This window comes from Loxodonta africana, chromosome 8, assembly GCF_030014295.1.
Source record: "Loxodonta africana isolate mLoxAfr1 chromosome 8, mLoxAfr1.hap2, whole genome shotgun sequence".
NCBI classification, from domain to species: Eukaryota; Metazoa; Chordata; class Mammalia; order Proboscidea; family Elephantidae; genus Loxodonta; species Loxodonta africana.
Window position 1 is genome coordinate 120,086,760 of NC_087349.1, and position 27,313 is coordinate 120,114,072.

At 44.7% G+C, this 27,313-nt stretch overlaps 2 protein-coding genes across 9 annotated transcripts in view; both read left to right on the top strand.

The window, feature by feature from the left end:
* The first annotated feature begins 15,224 nt into the window (after positions 1-15,224).
* TMED4 (transmembrane p24 trafficking protein 4) lies at positions 15,225-18,074 on the top strand. Its single transcript, XM_003418609.3, has 5 exons — positions 15,225-15,391; positions 15,716-15,816; positions 16,048-16,173; positions 16,445-16,591; positions 17,039-18,074. Exons 1-5 carry the CDS (start codon positions 15,232-15,234, stop codon positions 17,186-17,188), a joined length of 684 nt encoding a protein of 227 aa, XP_003418657.2. The 5' UTR covers positions 15,225-15,231; the 3' UTR covers positions 17,189-18,074.
* A 6,661-nt stretch (positions 18,075-24,735) lies between these two features.
* LOC100658798 (probable ATP-dependent RNA helicase DDX56) overlaps positions 24,736-27,313 on the top strand; it is a 43,352-nt gene continuing 40,774 nt past the window's right edge. Inside the window, exons 1-5 of one of the 8 annotated variants that reach the window (XM_064290263.1) lie at positions 24,759-25,036; positions 25,146-25,307; positions 25,906-26,066; positions 26,224-26,394; positions 26,522-26,612. In XM_064290263.1, coding sequence (XP_064146333.1) covers positions 24,980-25,036; positions 25,146-25,307; positions 25,906-26,066; positions 26,224-26,394; positions 26,522-26,612 — 642 coding nt within the window. In that variant the 5' untranslated portion in view covers positions 24,759-24,979. Of the gene's footprint in view, positions 25,037-25,145; positions 25,308-25,905; positions 26,067-26,223; positions 26,395-26,521; positions 26,613-27,313 lie in introns of all 8 variants that reach the window. The other 7 variants (XM_064290265.1, XM_064290266.1, XM_023558593.2 and 4 more) reach the window with 7 other exon arrangements.

Below are 27,313 nucleotides of genomic sequence, written 5' to 3' on the forward strand. Positions count from 1 at the left end.
TCACATTTGTAGAAGAATCGCGGATGATAAATGTCAAAGGAATGATACAAGCATTAGGAATCGCCACTTTGCAGCCCTGATGAAAACAATGCCTGATCTGCAGATTTGGGGATTTGCTAGCTCCCACAGCCCCATGAGCCAGGAGCCTGCTGTATGACCTGCTGATTTTGGATTCATCAGCCCCCTGGAGAAGGACATCATGCTTGGTAAGGCACAGGGTCAGTGGAAAAGAGGAAGACCCTCAACGAGATGGATTGACACAGTGGCTGCAACAACGGGCTCAAGCATGACTGCAAGGATGGCGCAGGACCCGGCAGTGTTTCATCCTGTTGCACACAGGGTCAGTATGAGTCAGAACCGACTCAACGGCACCAATAACAACAGCTGCTGCAACCACGTGAGTCAGGAGAAGCCTCTGGCCTGATGCCTGATGCATGGACTTTGGGACTTGCCAGCCTCCACAATGGCATGAGCCATTTCCTTGAATTAAACCTGTCTATTTTTTTTTTTTAATAGAAAAAAAAAATTTTTTTTATATATATATATATATTTTTTGTAGGGTTTAAAAAAAATTTTTTTAATAGGGTTTGTTTTTTTTTTATATTTACTTATGTGTACATTTTGCTGGTTTTACCCCTCTTATTTACTTTAAGTAAGTAAGATAACCCAGCCTAAGACAACCTGGTTCAGAGCCACTGACCCAATGATTACCAACGTCTGCTAAAGTATCAGAAAAAAGGTAAACTGTGATGGATAGATCAGGCTGACAATACATGAATTCACAGATGAATTCAAACATTACTGGTGGGGAGGAGCTGTGATGGTTAATGTTATGTGTCAGCTTGGCTAGGCAATGATTCTCAGTGGTCTGTCAGATAGTACGTAATCCTTTTTCATTTTGTGATCTGATGTGAGTAGCCAATCAGTTGAAAGTGGAGTCTTCTTGAGGATATGGCCTGCCCCCAGTATATAAATGGGTATTCCAGCAAGGTTCGCTCTCTTTCTCGACCCTGCACTCTTCATCTGACCTCCAGTTCGTGGGACGTAATCCTGCAGAAGTCTCTGGCCTGCCACCTGACCTGCAGATTTTGGATTCGCCAACCCCGGCAACCCCATAAGCCAGCAGTGGCCTCCAGCCTGACCTGCAGATTTTGGGTTCGTCAGCCCGTGCAACCATGTGAGCCAGCAGAGGTCTTCAGCCTGTTGCCTGACCCACAAATCTGGGACTTGGCAATCCCCTCGATTGCATGAGCCATTTCCTCACAATTTCGAGAGTCACTTCCTTCAAGTAAATTTCTCCGTATGTATATCTACATACACTTCACTGGTTTTGCTCCTCTAGAGAACGCAGGCTAACACAGGGGCCAACCAAACATTATGTACCTCCTGATGGATGAAATGGAAGTAAAGAGCATCAGCTATGAAGTATTTTGCTGAAGAAAACATTAAACCTGGCTCTAATCAAGCCTCTGTCTAGACGTGGATCCAGAATTCTGGGAGAGTATTTAAGAAAAAAAATTTTAAATAAAAAATTAAAGAGGAGTAAGTTAACTGACACAGGAAGATACAATCAGCCGAATGTAGAATGTGGAAAATGCTTTTGGCCAAATGACACAGTTTCTTCAATAAATAAATGGCATCAACAACAACAGCAAGCAAAAGCAAAACAAAAAAAAGGAAAGAGAATTATGATACATTAAAAGAGATTTGAGAAATATCAGAGTTAAAAAAAAAAAGAGGCTATTAATAAAATGCAGTGAGTAGACACTGTGTGAACTCTGATTTGAACAGACTAAATCAGTAAGACCTGTGAAGGCCGGAACCTGTGTAAGGCGGAAATGTGTCAGAGAAGGAAAACTCAAATATTTTCCACTAAAAGAAGCAGCAGTAAAGAGGTAAAACTGCACCCTATCAAAGGTGGAAAACCTGCAAGACCTGGAAAAACAAGGCAGCCCCATCAAGTTCCGGCTCTCACAGGTTTCGCTTCATAAAAGGTTTTGAGACAATGGGGACAGACTGAACACATACTAAGTATTAGATTTTTTTTTCCCTGACTTTTATTGTGTGTGTGTGCTTTAGGTGAAAGTTTACAGCTCAGTTAATTTCTCATGCAAAAATTTATATGTATATCATTATGTGACCTTAGTTGCAATCCCTATAATGTGACACCTGGGTTTCCTGTGTCCATTCAACCAGCTCCTATCCCTTTCTGCCTTCTCATCCCACCTCCGGACAGGAGCTGCCCACTTAGTTTGGTTAGTGAATTCCCCTCTCCCTTCCTCCCCAGCCATCAAAGAACGTTTTCTTCTGTGTTTAAACCTTTTCTTAAGTTCTTATAAAAATGATCTCATACAATATTTGTCCTTTTGCAACTGAATAATTTCACTCAGCATAATGCCAGCCAGGTTCATCCATGATATGAGATGTTGCAAGGATTCATCAGTGTTCTTTATCATTGCCTAGTATCCCACTGTGTGAATATATCATAATTTGTTTATTGATTCGTGTTGATGGGCACCTAGGTTGTGTCCATCTTTTTGCTGTTGTGAACAACGCTGCAGTGAACATGGGTGTGCAAATATCTCTTTGTGTGAAGGCTCTTATTTCTCTAGCATATATTCCAAGGAGTGGGATTGCTGGATTGTATGGTAGCTCTATTTCTAGCTTTTTAAGGAAGCGCCAAATCCATTTCCAAAGTGGCTGTACCATTTTACATTCCCCCTAGCAATGTATAAGTGTTCCAGTCTCTCCAAAACCTCTCCAACATTTGTTATTTGGTGTTTTTTGGATTAATGCCAGCCTTGTTGGGGTGAGATGGTACCTCACTGTAGTTTTGACTTGCATTTCTCTAATGGCTAATGATCGTGCGCATTTCCTCGTGTATCTGTTAGCTGCCTTAATGTCTTCTTTGGTGAAGTGCCTGTTCATATCCTTTGCCCATTTTTTAATTGGGCTATTGGTCTTTTAGTTGTTGAGGTTTTGCAGTATCTTGTAGATTTTAGAGATCTGACCCTGATTGGATATGTCACAGCCAAAAATATTTTCCCAGTCTGTAGGTTGTTTTTTTACTTTTGGTGAAGTCTTTTGATGAGCATAAATGTTTGACTTTTAGGAGCTCCCAGTTATCTAGTTTCTCTTCTGGTGTTTGTGCATTGTTAGTTGTGTTTTGTTTTCTGATTATGCCCTGTATTAGGACTACTAGCATTGTCTCTATTTTTTCTTCCATGATCTTTATTGTTTTAGATTTTATATTTAGGTCTTTGATCAATTTTGAGTTACTTTTTGTGCATAGTGTAAGGGATGGGCCTTGTTTCTTTTCTTTTTTGTAGATGGATATCCAGTTATGCCAGCACCATTTGTCAAAGAGACTGTCTTTTCTCCATTTAACAAACTTCGGGCTTTTGTCAAATATCAGCTGCTCATAGGTAGATGAATTTATGTCTGGATTCTCAATTCTGTTCCATTGGTCTATGTATCTGATGTTGTACCAGTACCAGGCTGTTTTGACTACCGTGGTGGTATAATAGGCTCCAAAATCAGGTAGTGTGAGGCCTCCCACTTTGTTCTTCTTCAGTAATGCTTTACTTATCCAGGGCCTCTTCCTTTTCCATATGAAGTTGGTGATTTGTTTCTCCATCTTGTTAAAAAAAATGTCGTTGGAATTTGGATTGGGATTGCAATGTATCTGTAGATCTCTTTGGGTAGCATTGACATTTTCACAATGTTGAGTCTTCCTATCCATGAGCAAGGTATATTTTTCCACTTGTGTAGGTCTCTTTTGGTTCCTTACAATAGTGTCTTATAGTTTTCTTTGTATAGGAATTTTTACTTCTCTGGTTAGATTTACTCCTAAGTATTTTATGTTTTGCGGGGGGGCTATTGTAAATGGTATTGATTTGGTGATATCTTTTTTGAAGCTCTCTTTGATGGTATAGAGGAATCCAACTGATTTTTGTATGTTTATCTTGTATCTTAATACTTTGCTGAAATCTCCTATTAGTTCCAGTAGTTTTCTCTGTGTATAAGATCATATCATGTGCAAATAGAGACACTTTTACTTCTTCCTTACTAATTTGGATGCCTTTTACTTCTTTTTCTTGCCTTATTTTTCTGGCTATGACCTCCACCACAATGTTGAATAAGAGTGGTGATAAAGGGCATCCTTGTCTGGTTCCTTTTATAAGGGAAATGTATTCAGACTTTCTCCATTTAGGATGATGTTGGCTGTTGGTTTTGTAAAATGCCTTTATTTTGTTGAGGAATTTCCCTTTGATTCCAATTTTGCTGAGAGTTTTTATCATGCATGGGTGTTGGACTTTCTGCATCAATTGATAAGATCATGGGGTTTTTTACTTTTATTTATGTGATGGATTGCATTAATTGTTTTTCTAATGTTGGACCGTGCCTGGTATGAGTCCCACTTGGTCATAGTGAATTTTTTTTGATATGTTGTTGGCTTCTATTGGGTAGAATTTTGTTGAGGGTTTTTGTGTCTGTGTTCATGAGAGATAGGTCTGTAATTTTCTTTTTTTGTGGTATCTGTACCAGAGGTTATGCTGGTTTCATAGAATGAGTTTGGGACTATTCCATCATTTTCTATGCTCTGAAATACCTTTGGTAGTAGTGGTGTTAACTCTTCTCTGAAAGTCTGGTAGAATTCTCCAGTGAAGCAGTCAGGGCCAGGGCTTTTTTTTGTTGTTGGGAGTTTTTAATTGCCTCTTCAATCTCTTCTTTTGTTACAGATTTATTTAGTTGTTTGGCCTCTGTTTGCGTTAGTTTAGGTAGGTAGTGTGTTTCTGGAAATTTGTCCATTTCCTCTAGGTTTTCAAATTTGTTGGAGAATGGTTTTCCATAGTATTCTGTCATGATTCTTTTAATTTCAGTTGGGTCTGTGGTGATACCACCCATCTCATTTCCCATTTGGGTTATTTGCTTCCTCTCCTGTTTTTCTTTTGTCATTTTGGTCAGTGGTTTATTGATTTTGTTGATCTTTTGGTCGGGTTAACTCTTCCAATTGTTTTTCTATTCTCTATTTCATTTATATCTGCTCTAATTTTCATTATTTCCTTTCTTCTGGTGCCCGTGGGCTTCTTTTGCTGCTCTCTTTCTATTTGATCGAGTTGTAGTGTTAATGTTTCGATTTTGGCCCTTTCTTCTTTTTGGATGTATTTATTGTTGTAAATCGACCTCTGAGCACTGCTTTTGCTGTGTCCCAAAAGCTCTGGTAGGATGTGTTTTCATTCTCATTTGATTCTGTGAATTTCTTTATTCCACCCTTGATTTCTTCACTAACCCAGTAGTTTTTGAGCAAGATGTTGTTTAGTTTCCATGTATTTGATTTTTTTGCTTGCTTTTTCTGCTACTGATTTCTACTTTTATGGCTTTATGGTAAGAAAAGATGCCTTGTGATATCTCAATGTTTTAGATTCTGTTAAGGCTTGCTTTGTGGCCTAGCATGTGGTCTATTGTGGAGAATGTTCCATGTGCATTGTTAAAGAGTGTATACTTGGTTGCTCTTAGGTGGAGTGTTCTGTATACATCTATGAGATCAAGTTGTTTGACTGTGGCATTTAGATCTTCCATGCCTTTATTGAGCTTCTTTCTGTTCTGTCCTTCACAAAAAAGTGGTATGTGGAAGTCTCCCGCTATTATTGTGGAGCTGTCTATTTCTCTTTTCAATGGCATTAGTTCGTTTTATGTATGTTGGAGCCCTGCTCTTGGGTGTGTAAATATTTATTATGGTTATGTCCTCCTGTAGTGACCCTTTAATTATTCTTTGTATCTTTGAGTCTAAGGTGTGTCTCTTATAAGCAGCAGATAGACAGATTGTGTTTTTTGTGCATTCTGCTACTGTCTCTTTACTGGTGCATTTAGTCCATTAACATTCAGCATACTTATTGATAGGTCTGAGTTTAGTGCTGTCATTTTGATGTATTTTTTTGTGTGTGTTGACAGTTTCTTTGTCCTGCCTAATTTTATGTGCTGGGTCAGTTTATGTATTTTCTTTTCATCTTTTTCATTGTTGTTGGTTTTGTATTTGCTGAGTCTTTATGTTTTTATTCTTTTTTATTTTGATGTGTAGGATTGTTAGTTTTCCTTATGGTTACCTTAATATTTACCTCTATTTTTCTAAGTTTAAACAAATCTTTTATTTCTTGATATCACCTTGACCTCCTCTCCATATGAAAGTTCTACAACTACATTATTTAGTCCCTCTTTTTTGTTTTAATATTGTCATCTTTTACATATTGATGTTTCTGTTTCCCTATTTTCAGTGTTTTAGCTTTGATTTATTTTTCTGACTTCCCTATTTGGGTTGATATTTGGTTGTTCTATCCTGTGTTCTAGTCATAGGTTGTGCCTTAGTCATCTAGTGCTGCTATAACAGAAATACCACAAATGGGTGGCTTTAACAAACAGAAATTAATTTTCTCCCAGTCTAGTAAGCTAGAAGTCCAAATTCAGGGCATCAGCTCCAGGGGAGGGATTTCTCTCTCTGTTGGCTCTGGAGGATGGTCCTTGTCATCAATATTCCCCTGGACTAGGAGCTTCTCCATGCAGGAAACCCAGGTGCAAAGGATGTGCTCTGCTCCTGGCACTGCTTTCTTGGTGATATGAGGTCCCCATGTCTCTCTGCATGCTTCTCTCTTTTATACCTCAGAAGAGGTTGGCTTAAGACACAAATCTGGTAGCTCTCATAATATAACTGCCACTAATCCATCTCATTACACCATAGTGATAGGATTTACAACACATAGGGAAATCAAATGAGATGAGAAAATGGTAGACAATCATACAAGTTGACATTTTGGGGGAACACAGCTCAACTCATGACATTCTGCCCTTTGTCCCCCCAAAATTCATGTCCTTGCCACATGTAAAACATATTCACTCCATTATATCATGGTTAAAGTCTTAAATCAACTCCAAGTCCAAAATCCAAAAATTCTCCCTCATCTGTGAAACCTAGAATCCAATTTTTTGCTTCCAAAGTACAGTAGTGGAACAGGCACAAGCTAGACATTTCCATTACAAATGGGAGAAACTGGAGGGAAAGAAGGCATAACAGGCACCAAGCAAGTCAGCAGAACACATTACATTAGCCCTCAAGGCTTTAAAAATAATCCTTTGTTCTCTGAGACAATTTACACAATGGCCTTGCCCTCCAGACTCTAGGAACTGGCCACACTCTCCAGATTCTGAGTGGAGGCCCCACAGCTCTGGGCTTCAACTCCACCTTCCAGGCTCACTGGGACAGCAACTCTGCTCCCTTGGCTTTAGGAGCACCACTCTTCTAGTCCATCTGAGTGACAACTCCACCCTTAGAAACACCAGAGGCCGTGGCTCCTCCCTTTGAAACTGCAGAGGTCGAGGTCATGCCTTTTAAGACAGGCAGCTCGGCTTCCTGTGTTCCTTGTATTTTCAGCTTCTGCTTCCTGGTTCCTTGGCCTCTCAGCCCCTCAAGATTCATGCTTGCATCTGCCCTGCTGGGGCAAGTGTTCCAAAGCTCTGTAGCTGCACCAATAAATGCCTGGAAGTACCCCACTCTGCCAGTAAACTTTGGCCAGAAGGCACTAAGCTCTCTCACTCCATGGGTCAGCAAGCCTAGCTTCACTGATGAGTGCCCAGAGACACCCCACTCCACCAGGAAGCCTTCTTTGCACAGGCACTCAGCTCTCTCACTCCATGGGTCAGCTTCAGCACTGTCTGGTGCTGGTCTCCTGGCTCTGCTGCCTTCAGTTCTCTGCTACTGCCGCTTCTCTGTTGCTGCCAGTTCTCTGCTGCAGCCAGTCCTCTGCTGCTGTTGGTTCTCTGCTGCTGCTACTCCTCTATCTATTCAGTTTCAAAACAGCTTCCACATTTTAGGTATCTGTTAGAGCAGCACCGCACTTCTGGTACCAAATTCCATCTTAGTCATCTAGTGCCGCTATAATGGACATACCACAAGTGGATGGCTTTAACAAACAGAAATTTATTTTCTCACAGTCTAATAGGCTAGAAGTCCAAATTCAGGGCATCGCCTCCAGGGGAGGGCTTTTTCTCTCTGTTGGCTCTGGAGGCAGATCCTTTTCATCAATCTTCCCCTGGACTAGGAGCATCTGCTTGCAGGTACCCCAGGTCCAAAGGACGAACTCTGGTCTGGGCACTCCTTTTTTGGTAGTATGAGGTCCCCATGTCTCTCTTCTCGCTTCTCTTTTATATCTCAAAAAAGATTGGCTTAAGACACTATCTAATCTTGTAGATCTCATTAATATAACTGCCACTAATCCATCTCATTACATCATAGTGATAGGATTTACAACACATAGGGAAATCAGATCAGATGACAAAATGGCAAACAATCATGCAATACTGGGAATCATGATCTAGCCAAGTTGACAGACATTTTGGAGGGACACAATTCAATTTATGACAGGTTGTTATCTGATGTTATGGATTTTCTAATCAAAGGACTCCCTTTAGTGTTTCTTGTAATTTTGGTTTGGTTTTTTACAAATTTCCTTAGCTTGTGTTTATCTGGAAATGCCCTGATTTTGCCATCATATTTGATACAGTTTTGCTGGATATATAATTCTTGGCTGGCAATTTTTTTCCTTCAAGGCTTTATATATGTCATCTCATTGCCTTCTTACCTGCATGGTTTCTGCTGAGGAGTCAGAGTTTAGTCTTATTGACTCTCCTTTGTAGGTGACTTTTCATTTATCCCTAACTGCTTTTAAAATTCTCTATCTTTGGTTTTGGCAAATTTGATTTTAAGAAGTCTTGTTGATTTTCTGTTGGGATCTACCCTGTGTGGGGTTCGATGAGCTTCTTGGATAGATATCTTCTTATCTTTCATGATATCAGAGAAGTTTTCTGCCAACAAATCTTCAGTAATTCTCTCTGTATTTTCTGTTATGTTATCCTCCCTGTTCTAGTACTCTAATCATTCATAGGTTAGTTCTCTTGACAGAGTTCCACATACATCTTAGGGTTTATTTTTTTTAATTATTTATCTGATTTTTCTTTAAATTTATGTCAGGTGCTTTCTCTTTATCTCACTAATTTTGTCTTCCATTGCCTCAGTTTTGCTCCTGTGACTTTCTATTGAGTTGTCTAATTCCGAAATTTTATTGTTAATCTTCTGGTTTTGTTTGCTGTCTGTCTTTGGATCCTTGCAGCCTGTTAAATTTGTCATTACGCTCTTGTATAATCTTAAGCTCTTCTGTTACTTTGTCTGTGTGTTCCTTGGCTCGGTTTGCGTTTTGCCTGATATCTTCAAGAGCTCTGTACATTAATCTTTTGAATTCTACCTCCAGTAACTCCAAGATCTTCTCTTCCTCCAGGATGTTCCTTGGTTCTTTGTTTTGGTGGCTTGCTGAAGCCATCATGGTCTGCCTCTTTATGTGATTTGATATTGTCTGTTGTCTCCAAGCCATCAATGTTATTATATTTATTTATTTTATGTTTGCTTACTGTATCCTAGCCTGTTTTCTTTTGATATGCCCAAATAGGCTGGTCATGTGAGCTATTTTGATTATTGGTGTCTTTGAAGCTCTCATGTCCTGTCACTGGGTGGATAGAGGTGTTACTAGGTTGTGAGCCCAGGAGTTGGTTTACTTTTCTTGTGTGGATTCAGCTCAGGTGCCTAGGTCATTGGTCACCAAGTGTGTGGTGCAGGCTCTTGCCTACAGTCCTCGATGGGCATGGCTACATAGGGGTGGCTGGAGTAGGTGCAGGTATCTGGCTAGAGTAGGGGGTTATGTGTGCAGCAAGGTAGGAGGCTGAGAGCTGCTTCTGAGTGCCTGGGCGGAAAGCATATCCCTGTTCCCTAGAGCACATAGGTGGGTGAGTTTTGCAGCCAGACTTTGGGCATCCAATGCTGTTGGCTGTAAGGACTACGAGGCACCACTTATTCTTGGTCCCCTGTCGCGGGTGGCTCAGTGGAGTAGGTGGAGCCACCAGTCCTCAGGTCCCAGAAGTGGGTAGGTAAGGAGATTGCTTAAAGGGCAGGGCAGTGTCAAATGTCATGAATCTGCCACTCTCCCTTAGCTGTTGCAGTTGAAAATAGGCGTCGGGTATATACCCTATTGTACTGTGCTAATGAGGACCTATGCTGTTAAAATGAGCCCACCCACATCTATGCAGGGTTTATAGGCATTCAAAGTTTGTGGACCCCTTATGCCTATGCCTGGGCAAAGGGGCTGTGCCTGCCCTGAGTTCCCGGTTTAGGGGAATTGGCAGACTGTTTTTTCCTGTTTGTTAATTTGTTCCCTCTCCAAAGCCACAATGGCTCAGGGTGCGCAATGTGTCCCACTTCTGGCCTAGGGGGTGCAGCAATCACTGAAGCTGGCCCAGGACTGAAGTAGAGTGGGAAGGGGTGGGTAAATGGAAGAGAGGCACCTCCCAGAGGGGGTAAGTTTGATCCCCCATGGCAGGTTAGACGCTTGCACCTAACTTTCACAGATTCAGTGCTGCTTCTCCCTGGTTCTGGAGACTTGAGCACACTCTCTTTCACTTCGTTTCTCGAGGTGTGGAAAACGCATTCCATGCACTACTGCTTGCCTCAGCCCATGCCACCCAGCCTGCAGGGTGCTGGCCAGGTCAGGTCTGGCAAATCTTTGCTGCTTCTGAACTGTCTCTTCCTCCCCGTCGCTCAGTTCGACTCCTCGACTTTGTCTTTGATGTTCAGGATTCCTAGATTGTCATATGTAATCAATTTACTTGTTTTTGGGGGGGGGTTTGTGTTGTAAAAGGGACCACAGGAAGCATCTGACTGCTCTGCCATCTTGGGCTCACCTCCTTATTTTTTAAATACTTCAAATTTTGTTGGGTGTGATAATGATACTTTTTCAAGTCATCATCAAGACACATACTGAAGTATTTACAGATGAAATGATATGTCTAGGATTTGCTTTAAAATACTTCAGAAAAAAAAGTGTGCTGAGGGACAGATGAAACAAGAATGGCAGAAAATTTATCACTGTTGAAACTGAATCATGAGTATATAAAAGTTCACGTAACTATGAGAGGGGCAGTGTGAGAAAGAGATTGTAGGGCCGTAATGTCCTGGGTATTACAGTATTGTTTCTACATGGCTTGTGTAGTTAGTTTTCGCATACTCCAGTGGTTTTGTGATTTGTGGTTTGTTTCCTCTCTTCCCTCTCCCATTCTCCATTATTCTGTGAAGTTTAAAATTAACCTATGTTCCTCTTGAACGAGCAGAACAACAATCAATAAGATCTGGGACAAGGCAACTCAACAATGGGAGCCCATCATGTGGCTGAAATTAGGATGGCATCAGAGGACAGCTAAAGAATACCCACAGAAGGTCAACATGCCTCTACCTCAAAGGGGAACTGCTATTCTCGAGATTCTTTAAGCCTAAGCCCCAACCCTATAAAACCCTCCAGTTGGTCTGCAGCAGACAGACAGACTTTGAAGGAACCCCTTCCCATCTCTCTCTTCTATACCAGTATACAATAAAGCCCTTTTGCTGCTTACCTCACCCCTGTCTCAGTATTGGTTTTGCAGCAGGCGGCTCGAATCCATGTTTTAAGGTAACAACTATTCTCTCTACTTTCATGTGTTTGGAAATTCTCTTAATAAAATGCTAAAAACATGCAAAATGTTAATAGGTGCAATGTTGTGCAGGGAAAGGGAGGAGATGACAACTCTCTATATGTTGTACCCAATTTTCCTGTAAACCTAAAACTTCTCTAAAAAAGACTTCTTAAAAAAAGGTTAAAAACGAAGTTTCAACTTTCCTTCATTCTAATACCACGTCCAATAAGCAACTTCCTAGGCTGATTTTTATCTTCCTCTGTATTACAAAAATTATACCTATGACTACGGAAGATAGACATACCCCATATCCTACTCATTCCTAGTTTCCCTCGTACCTCCCTTTCCCTCAGTTTCCTTAGCCCAGATTTTTCAGCCTCATTTCCACCAGTTTGTTCAAAGAATGGAGGAGGAGAATGAGTCAGAGAAGTTGGGGAGAAAGAGGTGTGAGCAACAGAGAGGTCAAGTATACTAAAGTTGAAGAGTATCCCCAACTAGATTTGGATACCCACTACTGTCGAGTTGATTCCAACTCATAGCAAACTGGCTGCTTGGCTGCTGAATGTGGCTAGAAACTGTGCTTTGTTGTCTGTTCTGTGAGGCAAAAGTTGAGCTAAATTTTTAGTATTCAAAAATCAGGAGATTTCATACCAAAATCCACATCAGGAACTCTGGCAGCACTGGGCTTGCTTTCCTTATCAAAGAACTGCTGCGGTTCAGGAAGATTGGGCTTAAAAAGGTTCTTTAAATGTCACAGGACATTTTTTTGGTTCAATCCCAGCTCTTATGGGATAAACAGGTAGTAGCATGTAGAACACTAAGCTCGCTAAGAAAAATATGACCACATCTCCCATGTGTTTGTCTGCAGCAGGGAGGGCACACAAAAGCATGCAATGGAGACCAGACATTCACCTCTCAAGGGCCCAATGAGGCCACTGAGCCTGGTTTTATTCCACTGAATGTCTCTACCGTACTCCCTGGCTCAAGTCACTTACAGGCCAGTGAAGAGGACACACACATCCCAGCTATGAAACACAGGATAGTGAGAGTACATGAATTACGGTGACTGTATTTTCCAAATCTTCACAAAGCGAACAAAAGTGAATAAATTGAGATTACAAGTAGAGCGAGAAAACAGTCAGTGATGGGGCTGGGGATATGAAAATGAAATAGACTCCAAGCCCTGCCCTGGAAGAGCATAGTGAGTGAAAATTTGGTACTGAGACTGTTGTATATATATCTCAGATCTCTCTCCCATCATTTCTTCCGTCCCTATCAATGTCAGCATCTCGTCAGGAGCGTAACAACCACCTTCTGACAAGCTTCTCTACTGTTACTCTGTCTAGTTGTAATCATTCTCCACAGTGCAGCCAAAGTAATTTTTTTTTTTACCTGCAAGTTCTTCTGTATCTCTGAGGACTTAAAAAACAAAATCCCACAATACCATAATCACATGCAACAAAATCAATAATTCCTTAACGTAAGTGTTAATAAACCCATTGCCATCCAGTCGATTCTGACTCATAGCAGCCCTATAGGGCAGAGTAGAACTACCCCATAGGGTTTCCAAGGAGCAGCTGGTGGATTCGAACTGCTGACCTTTCGGTTAGCAGCCGAGCTCTTACCACTGCACCACCAAGGCTCCTATCGTATAACACCTATGTCCATATTAGAGCCCCTCACTGGCTCAAAAATGTTTTCTTGGTGGTTGGTTTGAATCACAATCCATTTGGTTGCTGTCTCTTAAAGAAAAAAAAAATTTTTTTTTTTTTGGTCTCTTAAGCCTCTTTTAATCCATAACCATCCTTCCTTCCCCATTTTTGCCATTTGTTTGTTGAAAAAACTTATCCTATAGAATTTCCAAAATTCTGGGTTTGGTTGATTTCGTCCTCGTGGTGTCATGTGAAATGCTCCTTCAACTCCTGTATTTACCATAGTTAAACCAAAAGGCTTGACTAGTTTTAGGCTCTTTTGGAGTGGGGCAAGAATACTTCACAGGTGATGTTGTGTACTTCTACTGCACTTCTTCTGCATCATGTCATGAGGCAGGCACATCTGGTTGTCCCTCTCATGGATGTTCAAAATCATTGAGGTCAAGTGTTGTCAGCCTGATCCCTCCACTAGTGTATAAAACTCTCCATCAATCGTTCACCTAATGACTGTCTAGATTCATTATTTCATTATGGTTGTAAAATGGTGGATCCAGAGTACTCTTTTTAAAAGTTAGATTCTGGCAGTCGCACCCCAGGTGTTTAAACCCTTCAGCACTTTGTTCAAAGTTTCAATTCTTTACCAGGCCCTTCATGTGCATCTGCATAATCTGATCCCCCCTCCCTCCTCATCCTGTCAATCTTCCACTCAGCTGCTGCATTCTTAGCACAAGGAACATCTCAGAATCTATCACCTTGTATTTATTTGTTGGTGGTCACCTCAGCTCGGGGTGGGAAAGGCACCTGGGGTTTGTTGTAAGGGAAAAACATCACAAAGTTTAGTAAACCAAAAAGGAAGTTTTATTTGGCATATATTCAAAAAGACAAAGTTGGGAAGCGGACAAGCATGCTGCCGGAGCTAATGTCTGTCTGAATCCAAGGAAATACTACAGAACAGGCAAGAATGGGAAAATGGACAAGCATGCTGCCACAGCCACGTCTGCCTGAGTGCAGGGAATATCACAGAATAGACAGAAGTGGGAAAATGGACAAGCATGCTGCCACAGCCACGTCTGCCTGAGTGCAGGGAATATTACAGAATCATCAGTACATTATTAACATTACAAATGGGCAAAACCACTGAAAGCTTCACCTTTTCACAGATTGGCTAGAAACTGTCCCTCTCAGCAATCATCGCTCAGGTTTCAGTAACTGATAATCGGGAGGGTCTTCATTGGTCCAACAAATTTCTATTCACTAAATGTTAATAGAAAAAAATAATTATGGAAAGTCTTTTGTGTTCTGGCTCATGTCAAAGGTTCCCTAAAAGACATTTTCCAAGATTATACTATCTATTGTTTTTATACCTCAGGGCCCAGTTGATGTGTCCTTATGAGTCCATCTGCAGCTGGGTCACACTCAAAGACAGGAAATAATGACCACAATATTATTTTCTAAATCAGGTTCTAGATTTTATTTACTAATATATTGTCAGCCCTGGTACAGTGAATGGAAAACGCTCAACACACATTAAGTATCTCTTGAACTTATTGTTAGTTGTTGCCCACGAAAGTCAAGATGTATTTTCAGTCATAAGAGTACAAACACAATGCTAGAAGGAGCGAGGTCTTCAGATTGGAGAGGTCCAGAGGCTGCAGGGAGAACGCACAACCGTCGACCTGGCTTCAAACTACTTCCGGGCTGGTCGTCTGCCTCTCGCGCTACAGGAACCTTACCTGGCACCGTTGCCCCTTATGCTCAGAGGTCTGGGCCATAGCCTCACCAGCGATTAGGGACAGATCGCGTGACCGAGGCCGAGGCAAAAGGCAGGCGGTCGTCGTCGCGCACGCATCCCAAACCCATTGCCGGCCTGGCGAATCGCCTGGGCGGAGCGGCCCGCGCAGGCGCGCTGGGCGGAGCGGCCCGCGCAGGCGCGCTGGGCGGAGCGGCCCGCGCAGGCGCGCTGGGCGGAGCGGCCCGCGCAGGCGCGCTGGGCGGAGCGGCCCGCGCAGGCGCGCTGGGCGGAGCGGCGCAAACGATGGCAGGTGTCGCGGCCCGGCAACTGCCGGCGATGGGGCTGTCGGCGGTGCTGCTCCTGGCGTTGTGCGCGGCGGGTGCGCGGGCGCTCTATTTCCACATTGGCGAGACCGAGAAGCGCTGCTTCATCGAAGAGATCCCGGACGAGACCATGGTCATCGGTCAGGCGGGCGTTGAGGGTGGAGGGGGCCCTTCTTTCTCTCCTCCCCGCCCGCGGCGCCCCTTCCTCCCTGCGCCGGCCGGCGGAGTCGCGGTGCTGCCGGGAGAGTTAGCCTGTGGCTCCCTGTCCAGCGCACCTGACCGTTCCCTGAGGAAAACAGACTAGCGGGCCGTCTGACCTAGCTGGGTTGGCCGGCCGGGCAGTGCCCGCTGCCTGGCGCCCCGAGGAGCCGCGAGTGCTGGCCTCAGCTGTACACACCTTGAGTGTAGGGAGCCGGGCGGATAAGGTGGCTTGGCGGGTTGTGATTGGTCTGTCTGCTCTACAGGGAATTATCGCACCCAAATGTGGGATAAGCAAAAAGAGGTCTTTCTGCCCTCAACCCCTGGCCTGGGGATGCATGTGGAAGTGAAGGACCCTGAAGGGAAGGTAAGGCCTCCGTACCACTGGGACCGCTGGCACGGGTGACTTGTAAAACAACATCAAATCCTTCTTAAATAGATCCCTGTGAATTGTTAAGAACTGGCTTAAGCATTGAGTGGAGGCCTCAGGGGACATGACACTATCCGTCCAGATACACTAAGTGGATACTTCGAGAGGTCAGGGTAAAGGTGAGGGCAGCTGGCTGGGGTGGGGTTGTCACTGACTCCTGTGTTGCAGGTGGTGCTGTCCCGGCAGTATGGTTCCGAGGGCCGCTTCACTTTCACTTCCCACACTCCTGGTGACCATCAGATCTGCCTGCACTCCAACTCTACCAGGATGGCTCTCTTTGCTGGTGGCAAACTGGTAAGAGCATTTTCTCATTGGCTGCAGCTTGGAATCTCTCACTTGTTTCCAAACATTTGATTTATTGCCATCATCACATGGGATGCTTTGTGGCACCGTCACTCCTGGGGAGACAGATGATTGCCCTCTGTCCCACTCCAGGAACAAGAGTTGGTTACACTGAGACTACCTTTTAACCTGAACAGTCAGCAGCCTCACCATTCAGATAGTATCATGTCAAAGTGTTTCTGGCCTTATCGTTCTTGGGCTCCAACCCTGTGTTTTCATCTAGCGTGTGCATCTAGACATCCAGGCGGGGGAACATGCCAACAACTACCCTGAAATTGCTGCCAAGGATAAGCTGACAGAGCTACAGCTTCGAGCCCGCCAGTTGCTCGATCAGGTGGAGCAGATCCAGAAGGAGCAGGATTACCAGAGGGTGAGGGCATATCTTCTTGTACTTTGAGATGGCAGTTGACTTTATACCCACTAGACCTATTGGAAGTTTCTGCCTGGTGCCTTCGCCACTTGGGAGTTCAGCTCTTTAGAGAAAAGAATGTAGGATATCAGCCCAGACGGTCATTTTTAAGCTCTAAAGAAAATGAAGGCCTTAATAAAGCAAAGACAGTTTGTAATCAAGTAACAGGCACTGCCTCACCTGTTTTCCTTGGGTCTTGTTTGAAATGGTAGGAGCATGCTTGTGGAATGATAGAACTGTCACTTCCTTGGGGCAGTCTCAGTGGGGAAACAGTGGCATAGATTCACAGGCAGTATTTCAGAAGGCCTTTGGTCCTGGAGTTAAGTAGTATTACAAGAGAGAGGGACTTCACAGCAGCCTGGGAATGTTTCTCCTCCACATTTAATCTGTGTCCATTGCCCCATGCAGTATCGTGAAGAACGCTTCCGTCTGACCAGCGAGAGCACCAACCAGAGGGTCCTGTGGTGGTCCATTGCTCAGACTGTCATCCTCATTCTCACTGGCATCTGGCAGATGCGTCACCTTAAGAGTTTCTTTGAGGCCAAGAAGCTGGTGTAATGCTTTCTTCCCATATGACCCTTCCCTTTCATCTCAATACCTTGCCCATGCAATACTTTATTCACCTGGATTTTGAGGGTGAAAAAATGAAAAGAAAAATATACATAAGCTACGTTGGTTCCATCACAACAACCATTCAAATCAGCCCCTTGTTCACACTAGTTCTCAAGGACACAGGACATTGGTCAAAGCTTTCAAAATGCTTTCTTAGGATTTGTGAAGAGTCTGAACTGACCCAGGACTAAGTCTTGCAATATTTCCCTGTGTCCTTCCACAGAATGAACAAACGAAACATCTCTTCTACTCTGTTCGTCTACTTATGCAGTAGGTGACTGGAAGGCCTTACCACGGAGGCCCCTGCCTCACTACTCCCTAGTCACTCCTGGGTTCACTCAGTTGCTTTGTGAATGTAAATAAGGGGCAGATCTTTGGCCTCAGAGGATTGAGTTTTTTTTATATATTAGAACTATTTTTTGATAAATTATATATTTTCCTGCCTAGTTGAAATGTGACTTCCTGTGTGTGAATAGCTGCAAACACCAATGCAGTCCCTTTTGCATTATGTTTTTCCACACGTTTTTGATAACTACCACAGCAGCTCAGTTCAGTGGTCCCTAAGGCAGAAAGCAGATATCATAGTTGCTTGCAATGCCTTATCAGAGGACAACGCAGAGCATTCTCTTGGATACCTGTGATTTCCATCACATAGAGCCTTGAAGTAAAAGGTAAGGTGATAACAGTTACAGAGCTAATAGAAGACTGACTGTATTCTTTACTCTCCTGTTTCCCTTAAATTTTATTTAAGGTGTGGTAAATGTTTTTTTCCTGAAAATCAGATTTGGTTCTTTATACAGATTTTTCCAGTGAAATAAAATTTGTTGTACTAGCTGTGTTTGAAATGAAGTGAGAGGTTGTGGGCAGAGGGAAGGCATCGGGGGGAATGAAGGAAAGGCTCCTGGCTAGGAATGCCTCTGAGGATGACCTGCTGTGGACCTGTGTGTAGACTTGTGGGGCTAGGATTGGTCTGAACAGGCCAGTCTCGGGGGGCGGGGGGTATGGCAATGGACTGGTTGCTCCCCTATTCACAAAGGTGAACCAAGTAGACACATGAGCAAGGAATTGTGTGAGGAAATTAAGTACCTGGTTTCTTAGCCCCAGGCATCATAAATTTGAATAGATCATAGCACACTTCCCTCATGCCCTGCTGTTTAAAACTTAATACCATTAGTTACTGATTCTCGATAATTTATTTTGTTTTTTTATTTATTAAAGAAAAATGTTTATCTAAATTCTTCCCCTCCCATTTTTAGTTCTGTTTATGTCTTATACTATTCCTTATATATAATCATGTACCCTATAACGTCCATTTGGGCAATGTCTGACTACATATACGTCTGGTCCCGTGAGGGCCCTCCAGGTGATACGCACAGCAAGAACAGGTGTCTCTGCTGCTGGGAGGAGGGGGCACCCAATCTTGCTCCTGAGCACCCAAGGTCAGCAGGCATCTCGGGGCCTGGCCAGGGTGGCGGTCCTGGGTCTCATAGACCACTCCCCTGCTGCCCTGGCCTGTGCCCAGAGCCTCTTTGCTGTGATCTTCTTGGGGGTGCGGGGCGGTGTGCGTGCACTGGGTGGGACCCTGCCAAGCGCTCACTTGAGACATCCATCTCCAGTGGGAGCTACCTGGGCTGCAAGCTACACAACAGCCCTCGGACCCTGGGAGTTCGGGAGCTCCTGGGCCTGTGGGCCCAGGTGTTCGCACAAAACCCAAATCACAGAACATCCTATTTCACAGACCATATCATGGACATTAAGCAACACGACTGTATATATGTTTATACTTATATAAGTACATGCAATTTAGTTTTATGGTTAATATTTTTGTAAGCATTTAAAAATTTCTATGTATTCATATTTCTAATTCTGAATGGCTCTGTAACATTCCAGTGAGGGGAAATGCCATAATTAACTGATCCAAAATCATATATTTGGAATTATCCTAATTATTATTTCACTCATTATTACTACTCAATAATTACCAATGTATTAATAACTAATAGAGTAATTATCAATATGTTAATTGCTAATAATCTATTAGGAGCCCTGGTGGCACAGTGGTTAAAGAGCTTGGCTACTAACCAAAAGGTTGGCAGTTAGAATCCACCAGCCACTCCTTGGAAACCTTACGGGGCAGTTTTACTTTTTTTATAGGGTTGCTGGAAACCCTGGTGGTGGTGTGGTTAAGAGCTACAGCTGCTAACCATAAAGGTTGGCAGTTTGAATCCACCAGACGCTCCTTGGAAACCTTATGGGGCAGTTCTGCTCTGTCCTCTAGGGCCGCTATGAGTCGGAATTAACTCGATGGCAACGGGTTCAGTTTTGGTTTATAGGGTTCTATGAGTTGAAACTGATTTGATGGCAATGGGTTTGGTTTGGTTATTAGTCTAGTTATTAGCATTAACCTATTTTTTGAATACCTTACTATTGTACAAATATTTATAATATTTAAAATGGTTTCCAATTGTTTTCATGGTAGAATTAACACAGGGAAAACAGATGACCCTTTGAACTAGTTTGATGTGGACCTCTGGCCTAAGGCTTTTGAGTATGATACATGTTGGGAGGAGAACAGACATTTCTGCCTTGTGGCTGTGTCTAGAAACCTCACCATCAAAGCAGACAAGCCTGGGCTATGGCAGGACAGGCAACTACAGATGAGGGCTGGGGTGGGTTTAGATAGATTTGTTCAGCAGCTAACAATTGAATGCTTCTCGATCATGCCAATAGGTCAGTATGTTCTGGGTTTCTCCAACTGCTAATTTTTGCCAGGAAGGGGGTGGAGTTAGGATGAAGGTGGGAGTGCATCAGACCTTTGCACTGATAGGGCAGATGGAATGGGGATGGTCAGAAGATGGGTCAGTAGCAGCTGGTGGTGTGGGGAGAACGAGGAATATGGTGTGTCCTAATCACAGATAACATTGTGGCCTAAAGTTTTTTGTTTTTTAAACAGCAGGTAGGCTACACTAAGGGAATTCGGATGGTCCCCACCTCCCCCCCCGCCACCTCCAATGCTTGTGCTCAACTGCTAACCTAAAGGTTGGTAGGCTGGTGGTTCAAACCCATCCAGTGGTACCATGCATGGAAGAAAAGGCCTATTTGCTTCAGTTAAGATTACAGCCAAGAAAATCCTGTGGAGGAGTTCTACTCTGTAACACATGGGGTCACCATGAGTTGGAATTGACTCAACAGCAACTAACAGCGCTACCCTTAATTCCATCCTGAAATCCTTGCTTCCCTAGGCAATACAACATCAAACAGCCTCCACCCCCTTTACCACATACAGACAAAAGGTGTGGGGGGGGGGTGGCATTCTTGACATCCCCTGTCATCACTGGCACTTGTAGTAACCAAGCTTGATTTTATCATGTTTAGTCCCAAGCCTGACTTTCCTGTGGTACGTGAGCTGCTTTCTTATTCCCAACCTAACAGCCAGTCTGGCCTCTGGTACTCAGATGCTGAGCCCATGTTAGACCAGATGCACAGGATGACCTGGGAAGCTTTTCAGCAGAGATTCCTGAGTAACACTCAGGTCCAGTCTAATTTAGTAGGTTCGTGTTTTGGGTGGTGTAGTGGGCAGGATAATGGCCTCCCAAACATGTCCACATTGTAGCCCTTAGAATCTTGGGATATATTACCAATGTGGCAAAGAGGAATTAAAGTTGAAGATGGATTAAGATTGTTAATCAGCCAAGGCCAGGTCATCTCATCCCCATTCAGTTGGGGTCTTGTCAGCTATGCCCCATTCAATCAGGGTCAGCTCATCCCTAGCCTCTGTGGGCTAGGTTAATGGATACGAGCCATAGGCTCAGCAGTCACACGATGTCCTGCACTTCAGAACAGCCAGCCCCTTATCACTAGCCACCCGGGGCTCGGTCAACAGGTGCCAAAGGAACCTGTCCAAACAACACCTCCCCCACTTCCACTCATCACTTGGACCCAGGTGGTCACCTCAAGCAAGCATATCAACCAGGCTATCTATTCACTGGTTTCCCTTAACTTCCAGTCCTGGAAGGAGGTTCTTCTGCCCCAATGCACCCAACAGTGAACCACTTGCCCGCAGTTGAAAAAGCAAAGCAGTAATTTTTTTCCCACCTGTCCCAGCAGTTCTGGGTGGATCTGCATGTCTTTCAAATGCAAATTTTCTCCTCCTAAATGTCTGGGTGGGGCTCAGGTTTTCAACCTAAGTCCCTAATACTCTATACACAGGGCTACTGTACTCAAATGAAAACTGTGTTTCTTTTGGACAAATCTTAGTTCCCCTTTAAGCATATCCAATCAAGTACTGGCTGAAAGCTCTGTTTTTTACAATACCCAATATTCATTTCAGAACCCTGGTGGCATAGGGGTTAAGAGCTTGACTGCTAACCAAAAGGTTGGCAGTTTGAATCTACCAGCCACACCTTGGAGACCCCACGGGGGTAGTTTTACTCTGCCCTTATAGAGTCACTATGAGTCGGGTTGACTCCACGGCAACAGGTTAACATTAATTTCAATCACACACTTTGGTCTGTTTTACAACACCAGGTAGGATAAACATAGTACAATCAGATAAACACGTAAGTCTTTTTTCACATTCCAGTTTCATCTTCACGGACTGACTACTTTCCCATTCATATGCATATGGCTTTGGCCTCTGGCTAGGTGGAACCAGAAGACCCTGGCCCTCTGCCAATCATCTCACTTAACCTGCTGGGCTTTCACCCCAAGCCACTCCAGAAGCAGCTTTCCTCACCTCAATTTCCCTATCTGCTGCTCCAGCATAACATCCCTTACTTTTCCTTTTAGCCATTACAGATAACAACCAAAGTAACCATCCAAGAATCGAAAGTTTTACTCCTTACTCCCTTTTATCCTTTCTCTTCCAAAATCCCATACTTCCATGAGTCAGGAGCCATTGCGAGGAATCCCATTTCTGACACCACTTGTAATGCAATAGCAATAGTGTCAAACCTGGTCTAACTTCAGGGAGAATAAAAGCCAGCATCAGCCCAAAGCTGATTCTTATGAGGTGGAAGTCTGACATACCTCTACTTTCCAAACTTTTTACTAACTGACACCAGCTGTCCTCCCCATGACACTCTCTACTTCTCTGCTGGGTTTGCTAATTCATTGCAATGGCCACACAGAACTCACAGACCATACTCATATGGTTTATTGGGAAGGTAACATGGGATCAGGATTAACTTGGCAGTAACAGGAATAACTCAGGATAGAGTTCTTTGATCATCACAGCTTTTTCTTGGCTGCTGCCACCAGGCTCTCACTCTCCGCCTGGGCCCTGCACTCTCGGGACTGGCCTTTGCCTTGCCTGGCTTCTGCCCCTGCTCAGGCAAGTCTTACAGCTTTTTAGCTCCACCAAAAAGTGTCTGGAGGCACCCTGGTCTGCCACCAAGCCTTCTGCCCAGAGGCTTTCAGTTCTCGCTCCATGGGTTGACGAGTCCCTTTAGCTCTGCCGACAAGTGCCCAAAGCACCGCACTCTGCCAGCAAGCCTCCTTTCCAAAGGCATTCAGCTCTCTTGCTCCATGGCTTGGCAAACCCACTGTAGCCACCTTGCTCTGTGGGCCAGGAATCACCATGCTGTCTCACGCTGGTCTCCTGGTTCTGCTGCTGCCACTCCAGTATTACAGTTCTGTCTCCTGGGTCTAGGAGGCTCTCAGTGCAGGGACTCTGGGTCCAAAGGATGTGCTCTGCTCCACGCTCTTCTTCTTGATGGTAGTGAGGTCCTCCTCAACCTCTGTGGGATGGGTGCTTATACAGGCAAGTGGCTCAATCCTATTGGGCAGATTTTTCATATGCTATTTGCATAATAACTGACCAATCTCCTTGCAAGTGGCTCCATCTATCTGCATAATAACAAACATTTTCTACTGGCAGAGACTGGCATCTTCCCTGCATAACTGTAACAAGGACAACTATTAACTCCTCAGGGCCCAGGGGAAAAATCTCTCAAGCTGTTTCACAGAACCAAGGCAAAAGGCCACATAAAGAAATGGATTTCACCACGGTTGGAGTGATGCAGTGTAAGAAGGACTCAACCCACTATTGCTGGCTTTGAAGGTAGAGAAAGGGGGCCGTGAGCCAAAGGCAGCCTCTGGTAGTTGGAAAAGGCAAATAAATGGATTCCTCCCTAAAAAAACAACTAAACCAGTTGCCAATGAATCAGTTCCGACTAATTGAGACCCTATAGGACAGAGTAGAACAGCCACACAAGGTTTCCAGGGAGCGACTAGTGGATTCAAACTGCTGACCTTTGGGTTAGCAGCCATAGTTCTTAACCACTGCACCACCAGGGCTCCTGTAAATCAGATATGGGTCTTGCTGAGCTAAAATAAAGGTGCTGGCAAGGCTGCATTCCTTTTTAAAGGCTGTAGGGAAGAATTCCTTTTTTGGAGGCTCCATGCCATGGAGCAAGATAGCTGAGCACCTTTGGAAAAGAGGTTTGCTGGTGGAGTGGGGTGCCTTGGGCACTTGTCGGCAGAGCTAAAGGGGCTTGCCAACCCATGGAGTGAAAGAGCTGAGGAGCTTTGCACAGAAGCTTGCTGGTGGACCTTGCTTTAATAATACTGCCAGCTATTAGTTATACTTACATGAAAACATACATAAACATTAATGTTCAGAACACCCATTTGTGTACTATCTAAAAACGGGCATACTTACCACATAAAGCGAACAGTGGGGGGAGTCCTACACCCTCCTTCCTATCATTATTTAGCGATATCTATCCAGTGGAAGAAAGACCTGAACTCTACTTCCAAAAGTTGGCCAAGGAAAACCCTATGGATCACCACAGTCCAATCCACAACCAATTGTGGCCATGGCTCAGGACTGGGCAGTGTTTCTTTACGACCTTCATGAAAACGTTAAGTATGCAATTGTATGAACAAACTTGGGGGGTTGCTTGACCCATGTGGTGGGTGAAGGCACACAGCGTGGTGGCGTAATACTCCCGTTTTCACATATTCACACTCCTGTGGAGGTCAATCCTCACCTCCACCCCAAAACCTAACCAAGCGACCAAATCCGTGTTGGAAAAAGTACAGCCAGAATGCTCCTTAGAAGCGAAGATGGAAAAACTTCATCTAACATACTTTGTACACGTTATCAGGAGACACCAGTCCCTGGAGAAGGACATCATGCTTAATAGAGCGAAGAAGAGAAAGGTCCTCAATAAAATGGATTGACACAATGGCTGCAACAGCGGCTCAAATATAGCAACCCTGTGAGGACGGCACCGGACCGGGCAGTTTCAATGTGTTGTGCCCAGGGTCGCTACAGGTCGGAAGGATTTGACGGCGCATAACAATAACAAGCAAGCGAAGTAGACCCTGTGAAACTTTCCCGTTATGAACTGAGAGTTTCTTCTCCTAGGTCAGGTAAGGTGCCAAAGAAGTCGCTCGCTGGTCTTGGGAGATAAAGAAGGTCAGGGTGGCGGAAGGAAGCAGTGTCAAGAAACGGAGGAGGTGACGCCTCCAAGAACCCTTGTGGCCAAAGTTCTGGGTCGAGCCCCCGCCCCCTCCGGCCCTGGGGCGGAAACAGTCGCCGCGATCTTCCGGAGACCCTAAGCCCCGGTCGCTGCGGAAACCGCTGGGGCCCCGAGTCGAAGACCGGAAGCTCAGGCTCTATCCCTTTAGGGAGTGACTCCTCCTCTGAAGGTGATTGGTGGTTGCCCTGACTCGTCCACGCGCTCTTCCGGTTCTTCCTGCCGCGCGTGCGCATTGGTACTACTGAACAGCATGGCGAACGAAGTGTTGGGATTTGAACACATGGGCCTCGATCCCCGACTCCTCCAGGTACCGGCTCCACGGAAGCAGAGACTTTGCTTTGGCAGGGAGGGATGTCCGTGGAGCCCGCCACCGCCCTCCGCACCGCCTGAGCTGCTTGTCTCCTCGTCTCTCCTAGGCTGTCACGGATCTGGGCTGGTCACGACCTACACTGATCCAGGAAAAGGCCATCCCGCTGGCCCTGGAGGGGAAGGACCTCCTGGCTCGAGCTCGCACGGGTTCGGGAAAGACGGCTGCTTATGCTCTTCCGATGCTGCAGCTGCTGCTCCACAGGAAGGCGGTGGGTAACGGGAAGGACTGAGGGAGGGAAGGAGACAGGCCATAAGGGGCTGGTAAGGGAGATGCAGGAGTCTTTACCCGTTGTGGCTTTCTTGGAAAGCCGTGTCGCCCCTTTCCTCTCACTCTGCCATAGCCGTCTTTCTTGCTACCTTACGCTTGAAGGCTGGCCTGGGAGAACCTGGAGAGAGCTGTGCTGTTGTTTAAAACGCTCTGGGACTCAGGTTACCTGGGTTCTAGTCCAGGCCCTGCCACTGCCGTACTTTGTGTAGTCTTGAGAAAATTCCTCTTTTTCTATGTTTGTTTTCTTTATTCTGTAAAAAGGGAACATGTCTCCCCTTTCTACCTAGAATTGTTGTGAGGTTCTAGCTGTATAACTGGTACATTTTAAGTAACTTTAGAGCCACGGAGTAAGTTACCATTTTTAAGGGTCAGTGCCTGGGGAAAGACCCCTTCACGCTACATTCTCTGTGAGGGATCTGTCAGAACAGAGCTGAGTTGTATGGAAGTGGGTGGCTCAGGTTGCTTGTAAGAAGTAGAGAGAAGCATCAGGTGGTCACAGTGACATGAACCAGCTGGTGAAAGTCTTTATCTTCTTACAGACAGGCCCTGTAGTAGAACAGGCTGTGAGAGTCCTTGTCCTTGTGCCTACCAAGGAGCTGGCAAAGCAGGCACAGTCCATGATTCAGCAGCTGGCGACCTACTGTGCTCGGGACATCCGGGTGGCTGATGTCTCAGCTGCCGAACACTCAGCCTCCCAGAGGTGGGTGAAAGCAGCGGGGTATAGGGAAATGAAGCTATACAGAGAGGTGGGATTGGGTGTGTGTGCACAAGAAAGAGGGCTGGCCCTGGGTGAGGGTTCAGCAGCTGCATCCCTTAGCACTGCTCTTTCCTGATAATGAAGTCTTGCCTGTTGTTAGAGCTGTGCTGATAGAGAAGCCAGATGTAGTGGTGGGAACCCCATCCCGCATATTAAGCCACCTGCAGCAAGACAACTTGAAACTGCATGACTCCCTGGAGCTGCTGGTGATGGATGAGGCCGATCTTCTTTTTTCCTTTGGCTTTGAGGAAGAACTCAAGAGTCTTCTCTGGTAAGGAGAGGTCTCTCAGTAGAAGAATTTGTGAATAGAGATTTGGGCAGCTGACTGGAAGTTTATGAGTGCCACCACAGTTGAAGGCCCTGGGGCTGGAGTCTGACTGGATTCTGCTCTGTTTCAGTCACTTGCCCCGGATTTACCAGGCTTTTCTTATGTCGGCAACTTTCAATGAGGATGTACAAGCGCTCAAGGAACTGGTGCTGCATAACCCGGTAAGGGACACCACGGGGTTTTTGGAGCTGCAGACATGGTGATGCTTAATGTTCCCCTCTCAAGCCCTATTGGTGTTTGGGTAGGACAGTTATCACTTGGTGTAGCTTACCTGGTTCTGAGGTACTAAAAGCCAGTAGTACCCCAACTCCGAAAGTCTTCTGATACCACTGCATGCTACTTCCTGAATGTCCCCTGAGGGTATCTCTCTCCCAGTTCAGGCTATGCTTTTCCAAAAAGTCTGAGCAGGGATCATCAAGGGGCAGAAGGCTGCTTAGGGCAACAAAGCCAAAAATCTAAGGCCAAAGTTCTGGCCTTATGTGAATTTTACTCTTCAGAAGGGTTGCTTCCTCTCAGTAATAGGCATTTATTGATGTGCTTCTCTTTGTTTTGGAGCTCTGGTGGTGCAGTGTTAAGAATCCAACTGCTAATTAAAAGGTTGGTAGTTTGAATCCACCAGCTGCTCCTTGGAAGCCTTATGGGGTAGTTTTACTCTGTCCTATAGAGGCGGTATGAGTTGGAATTAACTCGATGGCAATAAGTTTTCTGTTTTTTTTATGCCTCAAATAATTTATGTATAGTTTTATATACTTTTTATACCACAGCATGAAGCCCCTGGGTGGCACAAATGGTTAAGCTCTCGACTCCTAGTCAGAAGGTTGGCAATTCAGACTCACCCAGAGGTGCCATGGAAGACAGGCCT

Excerpts from the sequence above, each read along its gene's own strand:
- TMED4 (XM_003418609.3), top strand. The coding sequence starts at position 15,232 with ATGGCAGGTGTCGCGGCCCGGCAACTGCCGGCGATGGGGCTGTCGGCG. Across the intron at positions 15,392-15,715 it reads GGACGAGACCATGGTCATCG|GGAATTATCGCACCCAAATG; the intron begins GTCAGGCGGGCG and ends TCTGCTCTACAG. Across the intron at positions 16,174-16,444 it reads TCTTTGCTGGTGGCAAACTG|CGTGTGCATCTAGACATCCA; the intron begins GTAAGAGCATTT and ends GTTTTCATCTAG.